This window comes from Rana temporaria, chromosome 1 (genome assembly GCF_905171775.1).
Source record: "Rana temporaria chromosome 1, aRanTem1.1, whole genome shotgun sequence".
Lineage (NCBI taxonomy): Eukaryota > Metazoa > Chordata > Amphibia > Anura > Ranidae > Rana > Rana temporaria.
Window position 1 is genome coordinate 338,011,454 of NC_053489.1, and position 25,295 is coordinate 338,036,748.

Genomic DNA, 25,295 nt, shown 5'->3' on the forward strand with positions numbered 1-25,295 from the left:
AATGTGATTAATTTTAGCTTGCAAAAAAAAAAAATGATGCCTAGAACCCCGCTTTAAGGTCAGGCTGTATTTCGAAGCACCATTCCAATTGGCCCATGACTATGATGGGCAGCCCAACTAGCCAATAGGAACGTGTGGAGAGTAGGAGTGTGTGAGCAAGCGACCACACCAAGGAGAAAAATGTTTGGTATGGGATGACCACAGGGCTGCAAGTACTGCGGAGGATACATGTCAGCTGGATTTCACAAACACAAAAAATAAGAAAAATAAGTTCCTACTTACTTTTGGATAGTCCAGTTCAAAAAAGGTTTCTAAATTGTTGATGAGATTGGGATCCACCCCCTTTAATGGTTTAAGAAGGGAAACTCCAGGAAGCTTGCTGTAAGGTTGCTTGTCGGACGCCTTCTTGTTAAGGTGTAGTCTCCTGTAATGAAAATACAACTAGAATGAATTCAGAATCAGTAGTTAAAACAGACTCCTTTTTAGCTGTGTCAATAGGGGTTTACACTCATTGTCAGAGCCCTATCTAAGCACTGTGCACACCACAGATATAGAATCAAATGGAACCAATAGCATTTCTGTAATGAAACTATAAATATCAAACATGACAACGCAGATTACACTTGCAGCATGATGCTGTACATAATGAAATCAAGAGCAGATATATCTAGAAAATTACATCTACAGAGTGCAATGGAAGGGTCATTTTAACCCTTTCATGCCTAAGCCAATCAGAGACCCTAGAGAATAAATTGGTGATCATTGAAATATTTTGCGCAGTGGTCTTTCAAACACAATTTTTTTTGGGGGGGGTGAGGGGGGAAGACACTTTCAGAAATAAAATAAATGCGAAACAGTAAAATTAGCCCAATTTGTTTGTATAATGTGAAATATGTTATGCCAAGTAAATAGATACCAAACATGTCATGCTTTGAAATGTTGTGCAGATTCGTGAAGTGGCGACAAACTACGGTACCTAAAAATCTCCACCGGCGATGATTTAAAAAAAATTAACGGTTACCAATTTACAGTTACAGAGGTGGTCTTTTGCAAGAATTTTTGCTCTTGCGCTAACAATCATGGCGATAGCTCACCTATGCGATTTGAACACCGTTTACAAATGTGGGCGCGCCTTACGCATTCGGTTTCTTTGCTGCACGAGCTTACATTGTCACTTTTGAATACTGTCTTTTTTATTGGCGCCATTGGCAGTTCCATAGATCAAGTTTACACAGGCATTCCCTGAAATCGCGCCAAAATTGCAGCCGTAAATTTGTGGCAAAATCGCAGTGTAAAAGGGCAAACTTAGGTGCCATTATTTTTAAGGCAATCATGGCAAATCACATTGCGTGAAGCTTGTTCCCCAAAATAAGCCCCTGCTCCTTTTTGGGTAACAAGCTTCAGGCAATGCGATTTGCCGTGATTGTGTTTTGGGCGTCATTGAAAATAATGACACTGAACCTGCGTTTTGCTATTGTAGTGCATTTTGAGATAGTGTGCAGATGCCAAAAAACGCCCAGGTGTGAACGCAGCCTACAATGACAATCCGCACAATGTCAATTTTAGATGCCATTCATTGTAATGGCACCTGAAAATGAGTTGCAGTTCTGGTGCGATAGTTCGCACTGCAAAGCGTGCAAAAGGTTGTTGCTTGAAAAAAAAAAAAAATTCTACGTGACAATCTTCACGCAATGCTGCACAATAATCTTGGCAAAACCACACCACGTTTTTAGGTTTAAAATAAATTAAATATGAAATTTGCGTTGTGCAATTTGTCGTTTTAGCAGAGTATTGCAATCGCTGGCCGAATCGTGGCAATTCTGCCCCCCCCCCCCGATTCAAAACGCTCGGATAGAGAGATATAGATATATATATATATATATATATATATATATATATATATATATATATATATATATATATATATATATATATATATATATATATATATATATATATATATATATATACATATACATATACATATACAGGGAGTGCAGAATTATTAGGCAAGTTGTATTTTTGAGGATTAATTTTATTATTGAACAACAACCATGTTCTCAATGAACCCAAAAAACTCATTAATATCAAAGCTGAATATTTTTGGAAGTAGTTTTTAGTTTGTTTTTAGTTTTAGCTATTTTAGGGGGATATCTGTGTGGGCAGGTGACTATTACTGTGCATAATTATTAGGCAACTTAACAAAAAACAAATATATACCCATTTCAATTATTTACTTTTACCAGTGAAACCAATATAACATCTCAACATTCACAAATATACATTTCTGACATTCAAAAACAAAACAAAAACAAATCAGTGACCAATATAGCCACCTTTCTTTGCAAGGACACTCAAAAGCCGGCCATCCATGGATTTTGTCAGTGTTTTGATCTGTTCACCATCAACATTGCGTGCAGCAGCAACCACAGCCTCCCAGACACTGTTCAGAGAGGTGTACTGTTTTCCCTCCTTGTAAATCCCACATTTGATGATGGACCACAGGTTCTCAATGGGGTTCAGATCAGGTGAACAAGGAGGCCATGTCATTCGTTTTTCTTCTTTTATACCCTTTATTGCCAGCCACGCTGTGGAGTACTTGGACGCGTGTGATGGAGCATTGTCCTGCATGAAAACCATGTTTTTCTTGAAGGATGCAGACTTCTTCCTGTACCACTGCTTGAAGAAGGTGTCTTCCAGAAACTGGCAGTAGGACTGGGAGTTGAGCTTGACTCCATCCTCAACCCGAAAAGGCCCCACAAGCTCATCTTTGATGATACCAGCCCAAACCAGTACTCCACCACCACCTTGCTGGCGTCTGAGTCGGACTGGAGCTCTCTGCCCTTTACCAATCCAGCCACGGGCCCATCCATCTGGCCCATCAAGACTCACTCTCATTTCATCAGTCCATAAAACCTTAGAAAAATCAGTCTTGAGATATTTCTTGGCCCAGTCTTGACGTTTCAGCTTGTGTGTCTTGTTCAGTGGTGGTCGTCTTTCAGCCTTTCTTACCTTGGCCATGTCTCTGAGTATTGCACACCTTGTGCTTTTGGGCACTCCAGTGATGTTGCAGCTCTGAAATATGGCCAAACTGGTGGCAAGTGGCATCTTGGCAGCTGCACGCTTGACTTTTCTCAGTTCATGGGCAGTTATTTTGCGCCTTGGTTTTTCCACACGCTTCTTGCGACCCTGTTGGCTATTTTGAATGAAACGCTTGATTGTTCGATGATCACGCTTCAGAAGCTTTGCAATTTTAAGAGTGCTGCATCCCTCTGCAAGATATCTCACTATTTGACTTTTCTGAGCCTGTCAAGTCCTTCTTTTGACCCATTTTGCCAAAGGAAAGGAAGTTGCCTAATAATTATGCACACCTGATATAGAGTGTTGATTTCATTAGACCACACCCCTTCTCATTACAGAGATGCACATCACCTAATATGCTTAATTGGTAGTAGGCTTTCGAGCCTATACAGCTTGGAGTAAGACAACATGCATAAAGAGGATGATGTGGTCAAAATACTCATTTGCCTAATAATTCTGCACTCCCTGTATATATATATATATATATATATATATATATATATATATATTTTTGTATATAAAATATTTTTCTTGCTTTCTTGGGGCACATTCAATCTGTGGATTGTAATACCATATTTGAAATCTTTTTGGATTTATTTCACATTTTTTTGATGGATTGAGAAATTCAGATGTTATAGTTTGGCACAGGGCACTGTATTGGTATTTATTGCACACTATTTGTTGTTTGTTTGCACATTAATTAATAATCATAGACACTTGTATATACTTTCTGTTCTTTGAGTAACAAGTTCACAGGATCAGTCGTGGTAAAATGTTTACATAAATATAAGTTGGCGCAATTTACTTCACAAATACACAAATCTAAATCCAACCTTTGAGGTTGCACTTTTATTGCACAGCTTCCTCGTTCTTCACTGTGGCGGCGTCATCGATCGTGTGATCCCTTTTATAGGGATACACAATCGATGACGTCACACCTACAGCCACACCCCCCCCCCTACAGTTGTAAACACACTTGAGGTCACGCATAACATACAGCAAGACTTAATAAGAATATTGATATTATCTTGGCACCGGTAACACACACAATATTTTGTTGTTTGCCCGGAGTTCAGCTTTATTGCAGTCACAAGAAAATCTCTAGTTCTATACTATAAATCTGGCCAGATACGCAACTGTCATAGTACCCTCTCCCACGCAGAAGAACTTAAATTTCTAGCTGTTAATGTGCTAGTTTAACCAAGGACTGGAGTGATCAGAAACTCCATTAAGAAAACTGCCTTTGCTAGTCCCATGATAACACACTAGTAATTGCCTTGAGCCTTAATGTGAGAACTCACTGAACATCAGCAGAATGAGGCAATTAAAAAGGCACTACTAGGGGGAGCAAATGCCTAGAGCTAGAACTGCATAACTAATGGCAGGTGCTGCATACAGGAACAAAACACTGCAACAAAGATCTATTGCACGCCACATTACATATTTACCTTTACTTGATATAGATCTATGCATTATAAAGCAGCTAACTTAGAGCAGTCACCTTCCCTAAACAGCTCAAATGACACTAATGACTTCTGCAAAAGAGTAAGCGGTCATTTAACCACTTAAGACCCGGACCAATATGCAGGTAAAGGACCAGGCCCCTTTTTGCGATTCGGCACTGCGTCGCTTTACCTGACAATTGCGCGGTCGTGCAACGTGGTTTTCAAATAAAATTGGTGTACTTTTTTTCCCACAAATAGAGCTTTCTTTTGGTGGTATTTGATCACCTCTGCGGTTTTTATTTTTTTGCGCTATAAACAAAAATAGAGCGACTTTTTGCTATAATAAATATCCCCAAAAAAAGATATAAAAAAACTTTTTTTTCCCCTCAGTTTAAGCCGATACGTATTATTCTACCTATTTTTGGTAAAAATAAAATAAAAAAAATCGCAATAAGCATTTAACGATTGGTTTGCGCAAAATTTATAGCGTTTACAAAAAAGGGGAAAGTTTTATGGCATTTTTATTCTTTTTTTTTTTTTTACTACCAATGGCGGTGATCAGCGATTTTTTTCTTGACTGCGACATTATGGCGCACACATCGGACAATTTTGACACAGTTTTGGGACCATTGTCATTATCACAGCAAAACATGCTATAAAAATGCATTGATTATTGTGAAAATGACAATTGCAGTTTAGGAGTTAACCACTAGGGGGCGCTGTAGGGGTTAAGTGTGACCTCACATGTTTTTAACTGTAGGGGGGCGGGGCTGGACGTGTGACGTCACTGATCGTTTTTCCCTATATCAGGGAACACACGATCAATGACAGTGCCACTGTAAAGAACGGGGAAGGTGTGTTTACACACACACACACCTCTCCCCGTTCTTCAGCTCCTGTGACCGATCGCGGGACACCGGCGGCGATTGGGTCCGCGGAGCTTCGGACCGGGTTGCGGGTGCGCGGCTGGGCACTTAAAGAGGTACGTGATTGTGCCCAGCCGTGCCATTCTGCCGATGTATATCGGCGTAAGGTGGTCCTTAAATTGTTAAACAAAGATGCAAGCACTGCACAAGTCCACCGATTTGTCAATGCATTAAAGCTGCATTAAAGCTGAACTCCGGTAAAAGTTATTTGGGCCACACAGCACCTGACACATATTTGTCTCTAATAAAGTGCAACCCATGCTTTGCTGATTTCTCGGAAAATCCACCAACCACTGACCCTGGAGACACACCACAGTGGTGATCAACCAACAATGTAGGGGTTAAAAGCTGGAGGATTAGCCGCTCGCCTTCCCCCTCATCCATTCACAATACTCCTATTTTAGAATGCAAGGTGTTCTGTGATCAGGGACGACACCGTCATTCATCCACCCCTCCTCCTCCAATAAAATGCTACAAAAAATAAAAAAATCACTGCATGATCCAAGAGTAAGGATCATGCCAATGGGTAAAGCCTAAAATTCATGGTTACATAAGCAATAATAGTCATCCTTCCGACCTTGGATACATGTGTATGAAGTATTGTATATCCAATAGAGCTGCACAATTAATCGTTAAAAAAACTGATCTCGATTCCACCCCCCTGACGATCTCCAATGCAGAGTTTGCCGATTCTTTCATATAACAAGTGGAGAGACTTATCAGCTGTCAAATGAAAATATCCGGGCAGTCTGCCAAGTTCTTAACAGGAAACATTGTAACTAATGCTTCCTTCTTAGATCAAAAGGGATAAACTTCTTTGTGTAAAGAAAAAATCCTGGCAGTCTGCCAAGATTGTAACATGAAACATTGTATCCAAGGTCCTTCTTGGATCAAACTTCTGTGTAAATGCAGGAAGTTTAACCACTTAAAGTCCAAATCTTTTTCTGACACTTGTTTCTCAAGTTAAAAATCAATATTTTTTGCTAGAAAATTACTTGGAACCCCCAAACATTATATATTATGTAGCAAAAACACTAGAGAATTAAATGGCAATTGCTGCAAAATTTTATGTCACACTGTATTTGCCCAGCGGTCTTTCAAATGCAATTTTTTAGGGGTAAAAAATACCCTTCAATAAAAAAAAGAAAAAAAAAAAAAAAAAAAGAAAGAAACAGTAAAGTAAGCCAAATTTTCTAAGCAAAAAAAAAAAATCATGATTCTCATTTTAGCCAGAATGGTGCAGCTCCAATATCCAACATAACACTTATGTAATATCCTATATCTGGGCAAGTGAGAAAAGACAACATGGCTCAACTATTTGACCCCAGATTATGTGAAGGGTCCTCATTGTGATGATCGAAACTACATTGGTTTACATATGACTTGTTCATATTCATCTTCAAATAGTATTAACCCCAAAAAGTTATTACACTGCCTTATATCAATCATTAGGATGAGGTGGCTGCATTTGTTTTTATGTTTTTAAGTCCCGTCCCGTCCCGTCCCCCCATTACAGTACGGTAACACTTCTTTATTAGAGTGCCCCCACTCTGAAGCACAGGGGCACTTTTGTACAGCAGCAGTGTCAGTCTAGGGGGTAGTGTTAGTGTATCTAAATCTGCTAATACATCAAACTTGAAGCCAAACTTTAGATCACACTGCAGTCACGGCTCCAGTTTATCATTGTAAGCACCCCTGTCAGTAGTAAATGGCCTGTCTCAATATTCTTACAGCTACATTTACAGGAGAGTTTTCTGTTGGGATGGGGGAGACTCACTGGCTGGATTGCCAAATGAAAGTAAAGGAAAGCAAGCCTAAAAAAAACAAAAACAAAACAAATGCAGCCATCACATCCAAGTACTGGTAAGCTGCAATACAATAAATATTTGCTCTTTGTACAGACCGCTTTTACTTCAAAACTCAGTGAACTTCAACTATTTTAGGCATTCCTACTAAAGCCTAAAGGCCCTTTCACACGGTGCATTGTGTTACAGCAATAGTAAACTGCACCTTTTTGTTATGTTTTTTTGCTAGATAAATGGTATAATGCGGCATTATGCAATACTGTATTTATCGGCGTATGACGCGCACCCTAAGTTTCAGGACAAAAACTTTCCACAGCCCCCTGTGTATAACACGCAGGCACGGTTTACCCTCTATTTTCAGGGTAAAAAAGTGAGTGTTTTTCTTCTTCTAGGAAGGAAGGAAGGATGGATGAAAGACAGCGGGAACATGGCGTCTTCCTGCAGAGATTAGTCCCAAGGCAGGGGGTGAGCACGCTGACTAACCCCCAGCTAGAACGGCTCGGATGATGGGGGCAAGCTTACTGAGGAGGAACAGGAAGTGAGAAATTCAGACAAAGAAAAAAAAATTTAGAAGGGAAATGGAAGGAAAAGGTAAGTGAACCGACAATGCACTAGCTTAACCACTTAAGCCCCGGACCATTTTGTTGCTAAATGCCCAGGCCAGGTTTTGCGATTCGGCACTGCGTCGCTTTAACAGACAATTGCGCGGTCGTGCGACGTGGCTCCCAAACAAAATTGGCGTCCTTTTTTCCCCCACAAATAGAGCTTTCTTTTGGTGGTATTTGATCATCTCTGCGGTTTTTAGTTTTTGCGCTATAAACAAAAATAGAGCGACAATTTTGAAAAAAAAAAACAATATTTTTAACTTTTTGCTATAATATCCCCCAAAAACATATATATATAAAAAAAAAAAATTCCCTCAGTTTAGGCCGATACGTATTCTTCTACCTATTTTTGGTAAAAATCGCAATAAGTGTTTATCGATTGGTTTGCGCAAAATTTATAGCGTTTACAAAATAGGGGATAGTTTTATTGCATTTTTATAAAAAAAAATTTTTTACTACTTATGGCGGCGATCAGCGATTTTTCTCGTGACTGCGACATTATGGCGGACACTTCGGACAGTTTTGACACATTTTTGGGACCATTGTCATTTTCACAGCAAAAAATGCATTTAAATTGCATTGTTTATTGTGAAAATTACAGTTGCAGTTTGGGAGTTAACCACAGGGGGCGCTAAAGGAGTTAGGGTTCACCTAGTGTGTGTTTACAACTGTAGGGGGGTGTGGCTGTAGGACTGACTTCATCGATCGAGTCTCCATATAAAAGGGATCACTCGATCGATGCAGCCGCCACAGTGAAGCACGGAGAAGCCGTGTTTACACACGGCTCTCCCCGTTCTTCAGCTCCAGGGAGCGATCGCGAGGGGGCGGCTAGAAACGAATAGCCGCGCCCTCGTCACGGATCGCTCCCGCGGAAAGGCGGGGACGTACATGTACGCCCATATGCCTGTACGTGCCATTCTGTGGACGTACATGTACATGCGGCGGGCGGCAACCGGTTAAAGGAACCCATTTACAAAATAAAAAACAAACCTTTACAACCCCTTTATGTACCCATTTCATGTTCAGTTTAAAATGACCCATTTGTGGTTATGCAGGTTCACTTTAAAACTCGCAGTGCTATGGCATTCAACGCGTTATGTAATCTGACCAGTGATGCCAAAGGAAAGCAGGGAGCTGCAACAGTGCAGGATCTAGGATCAAGTACATAAGATTTGTATAAACATAGAACTGTCAGCACATCTTTTACTCCGTCTGGACAATATTGGAAGTAGGTTTTGTCCTGAATCTCATGCCAGTTCAGCTAGGAGTCAATGGTTAGTCGCCCTTCAAAAGTGGCACAATTTTTTTTTCTATTTTAGAAAAAGGAAAGCATTGTTTAAGATCGGCTATAAAAAAGCAAGGAACAAGGAAAGCGGTCAAGTGATCTTTAGCATTTGCTTAAATCAGGGTTTGACAAATTTGCTTTAAGTCTAGGAGCCAGCTAAAAAAGTTAGGCGCCAGAAAACGTGCCCCGTCCCCCCAAGCTCACGCGCAGAAGCGAGCACCCTTGGACCCCTTTACATTGCACAGCACCTCTAGACCCCTTTGCATTTTACAGCACTCTGGACCCCTTTACATTACACAGCACCCTGCACCTCTGGATCCCTTTACATTACACAATAGAGCTGCACGATTAATCGTCAAGAATCGTTACCGCAATCTTTTTCCATTGCGATTCTTGACACAGTGTTTCACAATCTTTGACATGAAAAGAATTTTCTCTCTGCCCTTTGGTATGCAAATAATTTCCTCTCTGCTCTCAGCCAAAAGTCAAAGTCTGGGCAATCTGCCAAGTTTTGAAAACATTCTTTATCAGTGGAAAGTTAGGTCTAACCTCTTGACCACTGGGCACTTAAACCCCCTTCCTAATTTTCAGCTTTCGGTGCTCTCACAATTTGAATGACAATTACTCAGTCATACAACATTGTACCCGTCTGAAATTTTTGTCCTTTTTTTCCCACACAAATAGAGCTTTCTTTTGGTGGTATTTGATCACCTCTGCGGTTTATTTTTTGCGCTATAAAAAAAAAAAAAAAAAAAGACTGAAAATTCTGTAAAAATAAAAAAATAATTCTAGTTTCTGTCATATTAGCAGGTTATTTCTCACACACAGCATATGCATACCACAAATTACACCCCAAAACACATTCTGCTATTCCTCCCGAGTATGGTGATACCACATGTGTGAGACTTTTACACAGCGTGGCCACATACAGAGGCCCAACATGCAGGGAGCACCATCAGGCGTTCTGGAGCACCCAGACCAGTTCTGACATTTCTCTCCTACATGGAAAAATCACAATTTATTTGCTAGAAAATTACATAGAACCCCAAAACATTATATATGCTTTTTTTTTTTTTCACGACCCAGGGGGCGCGCGAGAGGAGGATTCTGGGAGGACGTGCCAGGGACGTCCTCCCAGGACAACTCCACCATGCTGTAGACGTCTTTTCGCTATAGCGCGGTGGGAAAGTGGCTAAACATTGAATCACATCAAAGGAATAAACTTCTGTATGTAAATTAGGGAACGTTTAACCACTTAAACACCAAACCTTTTTCTGACAGCTCTTTTCAAGTTAAAATTATATTTTTTTGCTAGAAAATTACTTAGAACCCCCAAACATTATATATTTTTTTAGTAGAGACCCTAGAGAATAAAATGGCGGTTGTTGCAATATTTTATGTTGCACTGTATTTGCGCAGCAGTCTTTTTAAAAATGCAATTTTTTTTGGAAAAAATTACTTTAATGAATTTTTTTTGTATAAATGTAAAAGATTTTACGCCGTGAGAATCGTGAGAGAATCGTGATCTTCATTCTAAGCAAAAAAAAATTGTGATTCTCATTTTGGCCAGAATCGTGCAGCTCTATTACACAGCACCCTGAACCTCTGGACCCCTCCTCAGTGCAAACCCCTCCTTAGTGCAAACCCCTCCCGCAAACACCTTCCCTCAGTGAAAACCCCCCCCCCCAGTGCAAACACCCCCTCCCCCAGTGAAACCCCCCCAGGTGCAAACACCCCCTCCCCCCCCATTCAGTACCTCAGATCAGCGCAGCGACGGTCACGGCACATGGACAGAAGGTCCCCTCCCCCTCTGTACACACAAACAGAGAGGAGGGAGGCGGCAGCGGCTTCACTCGGCTGTGCCCGTGAGAGCAGGGGATCGATGGTGCCGCGGTGTCACCCCGCAACCCCCCCTCCTCTTGTACCGCGGCGCTCAGCGCTGTCATCGCTCCAATCACGGGGGGGGGGCTTGGCCCGACACCCCCCAGTGTGTGGCACCCCGGTGCGGCCCGGCCCCCAATTAGTACGCCTCTGAGGTAGTGGCTTTGCAGGGGGAGGGGTAATGCAAGCCGCACCTGAGCCAGTCGGCAGATCCGGGACCCGGCGCCTTGATGATCCCATTCTCTCCCTGGTCGCGCGGACTCTTGGCTCTGATCAGTCTCGGCAGCCGCTGTCATAGCCGAGCAGAGAGTGAAGCTGCCCCCCCCCTCCTGCATGCACAGCGTAGACATAACGGAGGAGGGGAGGCAGCTTCACTCTCTGCTCGGCTATGAAAGCCACTGCAGAGACTGATCAGAGCCGCGACCACGGAGAGGACAGAATGTGATGGTTGCGCCGGGTCCCAGGTGTGCCGACTGGCTCGGGTGCAGCTCGCAATACCCTCCGCAAAACCACTACCTCGGATTCCACAGGTACAGGACGTGACCGATCCGTGCTGCCGCTGCCTAAACCCACGGCACTGTCTTCAGTCGCGGGAGGGGCGCTGCCGGGGCCTGACACCCCCCAGTGGGTGTCACCCAGGGGCGGCCTGCCCCCCGCTCGCTCCAGTCCCCTAGGAAGCATAGGCTGCAAAGCCGCGGTCGGGGGGGGGGCGTCCGACGCGCACAGGATACCCCAGCTCTGCTGCCCCGGGGCGCCAGGTCGATAATTCTAGGCGCAACGGCAACCTGAATTTGTCGAACCCTGGCTTAAATTAATTAGAAAATCTTCAGGAGAATGATGAAGCTCAGCTGATGTCACTAGATTTAAAATCCTGTGACAAATCACACTGCAGATTCCACCCAAAGTTCCAGATTCCTAAATGATGTTTTTTTGAACATGTGCAAGGCAGTGAGGGACAAGAGCACATGACACCAACGATGTCATTAATGCTAGTACTGTAGATCCACTGGGACAGAGACGAATCACCAAAGAGCACAACAGATGTGGCTTGCTCAATTGGTAGTTTAGTGATTTGTGCAGACAATACAGGTGTTACCTTTCGCACCAGTTGTCCTTGGAAACTGCTGACAATACTCTACCTAGGAAGCCTTCCTTTCCCAATTATATTAGGCTGACAGTTGCTGGGCAACAAAGTCCCACCCATGCTATGTACTAGTCACAATAAACCAAACTGGGATAGCTTGCTTTCTTTACCTAAAGCCAAAGTACACACTACAGAAAAATTCCGATCGTTCGATTTTCGAATGCACAACTTTCTACATCCAATTCAGGCTTTCCAAAAATAAAAAATAATTCTTGCACGGGAACACAACAAACTATTTTTGTTTAATGCTTACCGATTCCGTACAAGAAAAATCTAATATGAAAAGACTTTCCAAAAGAAAATTTCCAAAGAGACCAACTCCAAACCACTTCTCATAAAACTCTTCTCGTATATGAACAGAACGAATGATTTTTGTTTAATGTGTACCGTTTTCATACATGAAATGAGCATGTTCAGAAGCATAAAAAAAAGCACCTTGTGTTCTACAAAAAAAATTCACACATTTGCATCCTCTGTTTTGACTTGCTGTAAAAAAAAAAAAAAACAGATAATTGTTTGCCTGATTTTCTTAAAGTGCATGCCCACCTTAACCACTTCTGGACCACCCACTGTGTATACTGCGGCATAGCTGCGTGAACTGACGCACCTGTACGTTGGTCCATGCATTAGATGCAGGGTGCGAGCGCGCAGGGAAGAGAGTAAACAAAGTGAATCCCTGACAGGGGAGGAGAGAGAGATCAGTTTTTTCACAGTGATCAGGAACAGCGATCTCTCTCTACTCCAAGTCAGTCCGTCCCCCGACAGTTAGAAAGCACCTCCCCAAGGAACACTTAACCCTTTGATCGCCCCGAATGTTAACCCCTTCCCTGCCTGTGCCATTTATACAGTGATCAGTGCATTTTTATAGCCCTGATCACTGTATTGGTGTCACTGGTCACCAAGAAGTGTCACTTGGGGTCAGATAGATGTCTGCCGCAATGTCGCAGTCCCCCTAAAATAAATAAATAAATAAATAAAATAAATAGCTAATCCCAGCCATTACTAGTAAATTCAATAAAAAAAAATTAAATAAAAAAGTCCCTAAATCTTTCCCCTATTTTGTAGATGCTATACATTTTCCGCAAACCAATTTACGCTTATTGTGATTTTTATTTTATTTTTTAACCAAAAATATGTAGCAGAATATATATTGGCCTAAACTGATGAATACATTTGTTTTTTTTAACCACTTAAGGACCCCTTCACGCCGATATACGTCGGCAGAATGGCACTGCTGGGCACATTGACATACCTCTACGTGGCCCTTTAAGCCCAGCCCAGCGCGGCCGCGGGACCCGATCGCCACCGGTGTCCCGCGATCGGTCCTCCGGAGCTAAAGAACGGGGAGAGGTGTGTGTAAACACACCTTCCCTGTTCTTCGTTGTGGCAGGGTCATTGATCGTGTGTTCCCTGTTATAGGGAAACACGATCAATGACATCACACCTCCAGCCCCGCCCCCTACAGTTAGAAACACATATGTGGTCACACTTAACCCCTTCAGCGCCCCCTAGTGGTTAACTCCCAAACTGCAATTGTCATTTTCACAGTAAACAATGCATTTTTTGCTGTGAAAATGACAATGGTCCAAAAAAATGTGTCAAAATTGTCTGATGTGTCCGCCATAATGTCGCGGAAGAAAAAAAAAAAAAAACGCTGATCGCCGCCATTAGTAGTAAAAAAAAAAAAAAAATTATTATATATATATATATATATATATATATATATATATATAAAACTTCAGTTTTTTTAAAGTCTATGAAAAACGTAAAAGTCTATTTTTCATCATTTCGGCATCATGCCCTACAGTTTTGTACGCACTTACCTTTGAAGGTTTTTGCATGAAGGACAACCCACTGAAATGAATGAGCTTTCCAAAATGCAAATTATATAATGCGTGTATGTATGTATGTATGTATGTATGTATGTATGTATGTGTGTGTGTGTGTGTGTGTGTGTGTGTGTGTGTGTGTGTGTGTGTGTGTGTGTGTGTGTGTGTGTGTGTATGTATGTATGTATGTATGTATGTATGTATGTATGTATGTATGTATGTATGTATGTATGTATATATATATATATATATATATATATATATATATATATATATATATATATATATATATATATATATAATAAAATAAAAAAAATGAAATAAAACTATCTCCTATTTTGTAAACGCTATAAATTTTGCGCAAACCAAATCGATAAACGTTTATTGCGGTTTTTTTCTTACAAAAATAGGTAGAAGAATACGTATCGGCCTAAACTGAGAAAAAAAAGTTTTTTATATCTTTTTTGGTGATATTTATTATAGCAAAAAATATTGATTTTTTTTTCAAAATTGTCGCTCTATTTTTGTTTATAGCGCAAAAAATAAAAACCGCAGAGGTGATCAAATACCACCACAAGAAAGCTCTATTTGTGGGAAAATAAGGACGCCAATTTTGTTTGGGAGCCACATCGCACAATTGTCAGTTAAAGGGACGCAGTGCCGAACCGCAAAAACTGGCCAGGTCCTTTACCTGCATAAAGGTCTGGGTCTTAAGTGGTTAAATATTTGTGTTTTTTTTTTCAAAATTGACAGTTTATCTTTTTTTCATAGCAAAAAAAATAGAAACCACAGAAGTGATCAAATACGACCAAAAGAAAGCTCTATTTGTGAGAAAAATAGGGACAATTTTGTTTCAGTACAACGTCGCACGGCCATGCAGTTAGTTAAAATGACGCAGTGCCGCATCGCAAAAAAAAATGGCCTGGGGCTGAATTGGTTAGGATTTAAAAAATAAAAAAACAAAATTCTTCCCATAACCCTTTTTTTCTTTTACAAACATGATAAAACATTTACAGGATCTCAATGTGCTAATCAACCGCTGGTTTAATTAAAATGCACTATATAAAAATGTTTACTTTAGCATCAGATGGATACATCTTCCCATACCAAGTTATGCTGACCATATGCGCATAGCTTTTTGTGTGAATATTCTTCCAAAAATTCTTTGTACATTCGAAGAATGGGACGAATGTCATTCAAAAATGTCACCTGCTTTTAACATTCAATTTAAAAACGAAAATGTAATTCCTGAACGAAAACCACATACACCGTCTAAAAATTCATACGATCGAGAAAAGTTTTCTATTCTGCTCCTTTGAATTGTCCTGTCTCTGTGGTCAAAAAGAATTGCCAATTTGACCCCAATAACAATTCAAAAATAAACAAAAAATTTCTAACTAAAATGTATACATGTATGGCAAGCATTAGTTATAGCTAAAAGACATATTTTCCTTTTATTATTACAAGAATTAGAATAAACCCAACAAATATCTCCAACTAATATAAATACACAAGATAATGTGTACTGCTGCAACCAGACCAATATCCCAAATGTCCTCACATTAACATACAGGCTCATCAAAAAAGACAACCTTCACCAAGTGGTTATCAGAACTACAACCTTCACCAACTGATTACCAAAATTACAACCTTCACCCAGCAATTATCAGAGCTACAACCTTCCAACTGTAGACGACAACCGATGCAAAATTTTATCTAAAACCAAAAACGTTTTTTTTTGCTTTGTATAGTGTAGATCAGTGGTTCTCAGGGTGGATTTAAAAAAAAAACACCCCCCACAACCGATTTTTGGATATAAATCTGTTTTTTTTTTTTTTTTTTTTTTTTTTTTTTTATCAAAAATGTATAAATGCTTTTGGAGCAAAAAAAAAATAAAAAATCTAAAGATAGTTTTCTATTTAAGATACTTTAATAATGTTGTTTATTCAGCATGAAAAGGAGCTTCGTTATGTAGCATGAGACTGTATATTCTGCAATATTTAAATTTTTGGTAAACTCCTTCAATGAATCCAAGCTCTGCAAGCGGAGATAACATGCACTGCATTGATGCATTCACACAATTTCACAGTAACCATGAGATAAAACAAAGTTCAGGAAATTTCCTTTATCCCATTATTTTCCAAATCTATGTACACTACAAACTGTATGATTGAATCGGTTCCGATATTGCCGTTTTACTAACATGACAGCTTATTATTTTTAAATAGGAAACCTTTGTTTTGTTTGCAAATATTAAAGATTCCAACTACCAGCAAGAATAATTCCTTACATTTAAAAAGCACCTGTCATTTCAGATCCATCATGGCAGCGCCCATAAGCGGGCATCTTGGCAGCACCTGCTGCCGCCACATCCCTCACCTAGTTGTGTCACTGCCGCATCACCAGCCGTCCCATTAAAGTGAATGGGACTGTCGGTGAGTCAACAGCGAGTCTCACCCACAGTACCCTTTTAGATGACAGTTGCTCTTTAAAAAAATGATGATCAAGACCCCTTTCTCACACACACACACACACACACACACACACACACACACACACACACACACACACACACACAGCGCGGCCGCATTAGCGGTAAAGCTGGCTGAAGAAAGGGTTAAACGTGTCCGAAAAGCACTGCTGCCGAAGCTTAGCAGGCGATTCAGCATCGGTGCCCATTAATTTCAATGGGCAGGATCGGTATATACACCGCTCCAAAGATGCAGCTTGCAGGACTTTTACCAACGTCCTGCAAGTGCACCACCCCAGTGTGAAAGCACTCTGGCTCTCACACTGGGGCTCCAGGGGAGGCGTTTTTCAGGCGCTTTACATGCGCCATTTTTAGCCCAAAAGTGCCTGAAAAACGCCTCAAGTGTGAAAGGGTCTTTTAATCAAATCTAGTTGATTTAAATCTCAGTCCTCAAGTAGCCCCAACAGGCCATGTTTGCAGGTTTTCCTTTATCTTGCACAGCTTTAAATCAGAGTCAAAGGCTTGGTATTTTGGACAGCTATTTTATGCAAGGGCCAGTTCACACCAGGCGCAGTTCCGTGTGCATTTTTTCTGCACTAAAAATGCATGCACAGTGTTTTCCATATATTCCAATGACTCTAGTTCACACAATGCAGTCAGTTTCAGGTCCGGAAACTGACTGCATGGTGTGAACTAGAGCCATTGGAATACATGGAAAACACTGTGCATGCATTTTATGCAGAAAAAAAAGCACACGGAACTGAACGTCTGGTGTGAACTGGCCCTAAGAGAAATTCCAAAAACATGGCCTTTTGGGGATACTTGAGGACTGAAGTTGAGAGCCACTGGTGTAGGTAAAGCTTAATCCCTTCCCCTGATGGCTATTCACATAGGTAGCGGCACGGCTGGTGGGCTTCAATGGCAAGCTACAGCATACATGCTTACACCTGGCACTGCTATTCTATGCAGAGAGTGCCCTCGCTCAGCACACCCAGCACAGTAATTGAGCAATCACTGACAACTGGACAAATGTTTACAATGGAGAGCTGGTGAGACAGGCTTCAAATCACACAACCACATATAAGCTGGCCATGCATGGGTCGAATTTCGAAAGAGCTTTCTTTCGAAAATCTTATCTAAGAATTTTCGTTTGTATTTCGCACCATTAGTGGGCTACATCAACAGACGATTTTCGTGCAGCCATCGAATTTTAATAATCCAACATGTTGGATATTTTTTTTAAAAAAAGAACGATTTTCTAATCAATGATGGAAGAATCGTGCGAGAAATGTAATCGAAAAAGAAATGTGCATGTGCAAGAAAAGAAGGTTCCCGGACACGAAAATTGAAAGGTTTGGTCGGTCGAATTTTGAAATCAATGGTGGCACCATCGGATCACAAAATTTTCTGGATTAAAAAAAAAAAAAAAAGTTATTTCGAAATTCGACCCGTGTATGGCCAAGCATTACAGTGGTCAGATGGTCAGTAAGCCCACCTCCCAGAATTAAGACGCCTTAATAGGCTGGTGGCAAGGAGTTAAAAACCCTTTCAGGTGTCTCTATTCCACTGGGGAGATTGCTTTACATTCCCTATCCCACAGATAAAACCAGAGGCAATAGGAAATCTAGACAACATAAGGGAAACCTCTCCATAGGTGGCTTACATATTGCAGGCAATTCTTTCTGAAACGGCCATAAATCCAGCCACGGCTTGACGATTTTGAAATGAGCCGATACAGTCAGTATGGGGCGATATGTTTGAATGAGCCAGGTAGAACTGTATCAGGTGATACAGCTGCCAGAATAAAATGGAGATTCCTCCATCCATGCTGTTCGCATTTATGGGAGAAATTATTTGACCTTTTTCCCTGTTCCAGTAAACACTCACATGTTTACATTTCCCACCACTTTCCTAGTCCAGGAGACAATGGTTACTGGGGGGATATAGAGATGGAGAACATCCTCGGTGGGGATGCATGCACCAACAATAGGGCAGGGTTGCTATGCCATGAATGGCTTTTGATACATTTAGCCTAAAGCCCAACTCCAGCAACTAGATAAAAGGTAACCTTGCCTTAGGGCCTTCTGAACAGCATAGGTAAATAAATGCTCAAATTGAAACTTTTGTGAGAAAATTAAAGCGGGGTTGTGATCAGTTAGGACACCAGCCATTTGATGGTTTGGCAGTTTGGTTGAGAACACAATGAAAGCAAACTGAAACTGGTAAAGAAGTGGGTTTAGTTCCGCCTTATGAGTTAGAGTTGGGGCAAGAAGAAACAGAAGCAATGCTAGAGACAAATTTACAGCACACACTTTTTTTAGTAGCGTAATAGATAATGTAGAATGTATGTTACTTGCTAAAGAATATTTTTTATCAAGTGGTTATGGGTAAAGTTCCGCTTTAAATTTAGGGGGAGATAAAAAGCCTGTAACATTTACCCTACCCCTTGCTCCAGCTGGCTTCAGAGCTCCCTTTCTCTCTGGGCTGTGGACGGTCCCTCTGCATCATCACATACAATATTGGGCTATTGCCACTGTATTGTATGTGGAGGAGCCAGGAGTGCAACCCTTACCAGGAACACCTTTGACAGCAAACTTTGTGGGATCAGCAGCTCCACTGAAAGGACCCCGCTGGAACAAGAAATATGGTATTATGTCTTGTTCCTGCACCCCCATACTAAAGGATCTGGTAACACCTTACAATACAGGAGGGCCCCACTGCAAGGGTTCATTTGTCTAAATCTTGGAGTCAAGCATTAAAATATTCAAACACATTAAAGGCAAAGTTCTCCTTTATGAAAAACAATTCAATGCACACATTTTAGATCAAAAATAGAAAGAAGAAGTATACTCTCTATTTTTCACCCCTACATGAGCTTGCAAAGTATTGCACTCATGACCAGTGGATCGCGGGTGGAATATCAGGCTTCTGCAAACTCCTACTCTAGCTCCCCGTCCATACCCAAGTACAGACTTTCATTTGGAGAGCTGGGAGAACTGTCGAACCAAGAGTACGCCGATTACTGGCAGATCGGGACTTATAGTTCATTCAGTCATTCATTCATTCTCAGAGCCATTTTAACATGTATGGCAGCTGCAGGGGAGAAGAACCTACAAGCAGAACATGGAACATGTTGCTATAGTGGAGTTAGCCTTTAGTCTTGGTTCATACTAATGTGGTGCAGGAAACACAAGATTTGCTGCGTTTCCTCACATCACACTCTAAGCACAGCGTCCATGCGATTTGCTGCGGGTCTCAATGTGATCTTAAAGACCCCCCCAAAAACAGATGACAAAACGCTGTGTGATGGCAAAAGCAATGTCATTCAGGTGCAGAGGGGAAAAAAGGGTTCTGCACCATTTTGGTGTGGATGCGATGGAATGTCAGTCATCCAAACAGTATGGATGAATGCGCACAGCACAGACATCACATGTATGCAGTGCAAATCGCATGCAATGTCTGCAATTGCACCAGTGTAACATGTTACCCCTGTATTTAGGGTGTAACATGTTACTGCTGCAGCCCCCGACAACCTCTCCCCCCCCCCACACAAAACACACGAGTCCCTGCTATGACAACAGACCAAGAATCTTCTCCCCACGTTTGCAGTCACAATGCAGAGTTCTGTGAATAGGAAACTACAACTGCTGACAGCCTTTGCAGCTGTCAGGTTGTAGTTCTCGTTGAACTACCCGGGTGCTGTTGAGCCCTCGAGGTTATTCATTGAGGCTTCCCGACAGTGTGTAACTGCCTGTCCGTATGAGCAAACAGCTTACTCAGAGTTTGCAAGAGTCCTGCATTGTGGATGCAATGCTTTACAGGCTCCCAATTACAAAAAAAAAAAAGAATAAATGCACATTTTTGCAATGATGACCCTGTGAAATAGGAATTAGAAAGCTGCAATTAAAAAATAATAGACCGGTAAAGCGACATGGACTACATGAGATTCTACTAAGTGGAAACTTAAACGATTGCATAAAACACCATGTGATCTGCTGATGCAGTACAAAGTTTAATCATCTTATTATAGCAATTTCTTCTTTAAAGAGAGCAAAGAGTAAAAGTTAATTATGCATTATCATGGGAGACCATAATGAGCTAAAAACGAGGGTACTCAGCAGTTCTGCATAACCAAGACATCAAACACTGAATTTATTATGCTGAAACAACATTGCAGCAAGTCTATTAGCACCACATCTCATTCTTCTTTTCAGTGTGCATACTGGAAACTGCCTCAGCAATGGTAGTAATGTGTGCCCAATGCTCTGCAGCTGGGTGCAATTCTCACCATCAAAATGACTTTGGACCACAAACAGATTTCAAGTCATAGATGGGAAGTATTTTAGGCACATTGGTTGCATTCAGCTGTGATTCTACTCATAGGATATCATCCCTTCTACCGGAAGAAATATTCCCTGTCAAACAGTAACTATACTTCAAAGTGTGTAGTAACAACGAAGCTATAAATAGCCCTACAAATCAGGGTAAAACAAGGCCTATATGTTCCCTTTGTAAACTGCTTGAGCAGACACTTGAAATGTCAATAGCAGCAGCATGACAGCGAGAAAATCCTCCTCCCCCCCTTCCTGTAAGCGGCTTCTTCCTCTTGCCATTCTAAAAAATCCATAGCATTCAAAGCAGCACGGCTATCAATAGCACATTTGTCCATACGTCCATTGCATGGACACTCATGTTAAAGGCATAGATTATGATACAGACGCATGTCTGTGTCTAGACGCTGCTGTTGTATAAAGCAGGCCACATTTACATTGCATTGGCATGAGATGTGGGGGCTCATATGCTTGCCAGGCAAATAATGGACCAGCCTAGTTCACCTATCAAGGATTGCTCCATTCACTCTGTCTCTCAAGTACAGTAGAGGAAGAACACTGCTTTGGCAGGTTTTAATGAAAATCACATGGAATTATTTACCAGCACTGCATTGTATAGTTAAGAACAGATGATCAGAATGTGTTTCTAAAGAAATCCTTCTCAACCCGGGTTTGGTAGAATGCTAGGTTTACTTGCGCTGTGGCCGATTGACCTCCCATCTGATGATGCCTGCATAGCTCCAGGGTCAACACCAATAGGCAGATCTAGCATGAACCCAATGTGAGGGCATTCTTCCCATGGATCACCAATGCAACAGGGCGCATTCTTCCATCAATACAAGAGGGTGCATTCTTTCACGTGACCACCAATCAAAAGGGCGTGCATTATTCCACGCAACCATCGCGGGGGGGGGGGGGGCGCATTCTTCCATCAATACAAGAGGGTGCATTCTTTCACGTGACCACCAATCAAAAGGGCGTGCATTACTCCACGCAACCATCGGGGGGGGGGGGGGCGCATTCTTCCATCAATACAAGAGGGTGCATTCTTCCACGTGACCACCAATCAAAAGGGGCGTGCATTCTTCCACGTGACCATCGGGGGGGGGTGCATTCTTCCACGTGACCACCAATCAAAAGGGGCGTGCATTCTTCCACGTGACCATCGGGGGGGGGTGCATTCTTCCACGTGACCACCAATCAAAAGGGGCGTGCATTCTTCCACGCGACCATCAGGGGGGGGGTGCATTCTTCCACACAACCATCAGGGTAGGGGGCATTCTTCCACGTGACCATCAATTGGGGGGGGGGGCATTCTTCCACGTGACCATCAATCGGGGGGGGGCATTCTTCCACGTGACCATCAATCGGGGAGGGGCATTCTTCCACGTGACCATCAACCGGGGGGGCATTCTTCCACGTGACCATCAGGGGGGGGGGGGGGGTGGGCATTCTTCCACATGACCAAAGGGGGGCATTCTTCCACGTGACCACCAATCAAGGGGAGCATTCATCCACGTGACCACCAATCAAGGGGGGCATTCATCCACGTGACCAATCAAGGGGGGGCATTCATCCACGTGACCAATCAAGGGGGTGCATTCATCCACGTGACCAATCAAGGGGGGGGCGGCATTCCTCCCCCTGACCAACCAAGGGAGGGGGGCCATTCTTCCAACCGACTGCCAATCAAAGGGGGGCCATTCTTCCAACTGACCGCCAATCAAAGGAGGGGGGCATTCTTCCAACTGACCGCCAGAGGAGGGGGGGGGCATTCTTTCAACTGACCGCCAATCAAGAGGAGGGGGGCATTCTTCCAACTGACCGCCAGAGGAGGGGGGGGGGTCATTCTTCCAACTAACCGCCAATCAAGAGGAGTGGAGGCATTAGGGTGACCACATTTCCAAACTACCATTCAGGGACACCCTCCCTTCCCAAAAATCAGCTTGTGCTGTAACAAATCACAGCACAGTGATTGGACACAGGAGGCGATATTTATGATTTATCCAATCACAAGCAGGGGGCGCGATTGTGCTCCTCGGCCAGGACAAGTACTGTCAGTGAGTAAAGCGGTGATGTGGCGGCCTTTTTTGGGGGCATCAGATTGGCCCCGGGGTGGCTGTGTTAGTTTCATTTTGGGACACTGTATTGTCCTGGAATGAAGGTGCCTGGGACAGACCTGCAAAATGCAGGACTGTCCCGGGCAATCCAGGACACGTGGTCACCCTAGGGGGCATTCTTCCAACTGACCGCCAATCAAGAGGAGGGGGGCATTCTTCCAACTAACCACCAATCAAATGGAGGGGGGGCATTCTTCCAACTGACCGCCAATCAAATGGAGGGGGGGCATTCTTCCAACTGTCCGCCAATCAAGAGGAGGGGGGCATTCTTCCAACTGACCGCCAATCGAGAGGAGGGGGGCATTCTTCCAAATGACCGCCAATCAAGAGGAAGGGGGGCATTCTTCCAACTGACCGCCAATCAAGAGGAGGGGGGCATTCTTCCAACTGACCGCCAATCAAGAGGAAGGGGGGCATTCTTCCAACTGACCGCCAATCAAGGGGGGGGGCATTCTTCCAACTGACCGCCAATCAAGAGGAAGGGGAGCATTCTTCCAACTGACCGCCAATCAAGAGGAAGGGGGGCATTCTTCCAACTGACCGCCAATCAAGAGGAAGGGGGGCATTCTTCCAACTGACCGCCAATCAAGAGGAAGGGGGGCATTCTTCCAACTGACCGCCAATCAAGAGGAAGGGGAGCATTCTTCCAACTGACCGCCAATCAAGAGGAAGGGGAGCATTCTTCCAACTGACCGCCAATCAAGAGGAAGGGGGGCATTCTTCCAACTGACCGCCAATCAAGGGGGGGGGGCATTCTTCCAACTGACCGCCAATCAAGAGGAAGGGGGGCATTCTTCCAACTGACCGCCAATCAAGAGGAAGGGGGGCATTCTTCCAACTGACCGCCAATCAAGAGGAGGGGGGGGGCATTCTTCCAACTGACCGCCAATCAAGGGGGGGGGGGGGCATTCTTTCAACTGATCACCAAGGTAATGCAGATTCTTCCTATAAAGTACTAATGAGGAATATTATGAGCAACATAGAAGGCATTAGTCTCACTGGTTTGGCGCGGTGTCCCAGAGGTTTCCTCCTGAGGTGTATATAACAGAGTGATGACAGCAGGATATAGAGATGAGCCCTCCATGGTTGGTGCTGGGAATGGTAGGCATTGTGTAGACTATGAGGGGGTGTGACATACAGATAGATGGTGATGTGGGTACTCACGTGTAAATAATAGATAAGACATGCATGAACCATATGACTAAGAAGAGGACGACGCCGAAGATGGCGAGTCCCTGCAGGGCCAGATCCAGGACGGCCATAACCGGGGGAGATGACACCGAGCTGTATGAAGAATTCCTCCTCCGCCTCCTTCTTCTTCTCTTTTCCTGTGTGGGTGAGCGGCGGTTCGGTGTCCGGGCAGACCAATGACAAGTGTCAGTGATACCTCACACAGCGAGACATGGAAGCAGCAGAGACTAGAGCGGTGTGACAGGAGCGGCCTCTCTCTCTCTATTCCTCAGTGACCGGCCTCTATAGAGCTTCGCCGCCTCAACCACCACTGTCTCTGAGAACACCAAGAGCTTCAAGTGACACCGGCGCAAGAGCGGCACCCCCTGCTCAACCACCCTTCTCCGCCAGACACGTAACCACGCCTCCCGGCACACTCCACGCCCACCCCATGTCCGGCTCACTCACTCATCAGCACCACGACGATTCCGAGCACACCCGTGTTTTCCCCTCTCCCCACCTCTACGTGAGACACGCCCACTCCTGGCGATACGACGGCCACTCCCCGGCAGCGTCGCCCCTCCTCTTACGCAGCATGATTGTAGCAGGTTGAGGGCGGTACCCCCAGGAGGCGGTGACACACTATCAGTGAAACTGTCAATCAGACGCAGTGACATCACGAGCAAGGGAGGGGGCGGGACGAATAGTATGAGGAGAACGTGTCATGTGGGGGATGTCGTCATTGTCCTAAAGGCATGGAGAGGTTGTGTCCTGTGGTGAGGATGTAATACTGGAAAGCCTGGCGATAAAGAGGGTGACGTCATGGTGATAGAATAAGGCTAGGAGTTGTATTGTGACTAGAAAGGAGTATACAATGCGAGCTGGAAAAACCTGATACTGCCTATAGGAGTCTCCATTTACTCTGCACGTCCTGTCTAAATGTACAGCCAACCAGGAAAAGCCTCATTCTCTAGTTGCTGGGCGACAGAAAACTACTCTGGCTTAACCCCGTCACTACCAGAGCCGGTGGTGCTTTTTGTACAAATGGTAAAATACGCCTGAAAATGAGTTCACGCTTCCCATCCGCGCCAATTCTGATACTTCGCTCCTACAAAAAATCCACTTTATTCTAGAAAATTACTTAGAACCTCCAAACCTATAGACCCTATAGAATAAAATGTTGGGTGTTGCAATTTTTTATAT

General features: G+C 43.1%; 1 protein-coding gene across 1 annotated transcript in view; it reads right to left on the reverse strand.

Moving 5' to 3' along the window:
- Positions 1 to 24,591, reverse strand: part of UGCG (UDP-glucose ceramide glucosyltransferase) — a 75,662-nt gene extending 51,071 nt beyond the window's left edge. Inside the window, exons 1-2 of the mRNA XM_040361335.1 lie at positions 24,087 to 24,591; positions 283 to 424 (exon numbers count right to left, since the gene is read on the reverse strand). Of these exons, the coding sequence (XP_040217269.1) occupies positions 283 to 424; positions 24,087 to 24,184 (240 nt within the window). The 5' untranslated portion in view covers positions 24,185 to 24,591. The remainder of the gene's footprint in view (positions 1 to 282; positions 425 to 24,086) is intronic.
- Between the last annotated feature and the right edge of the window lie 704 nt (positions 24,592 to 25,295).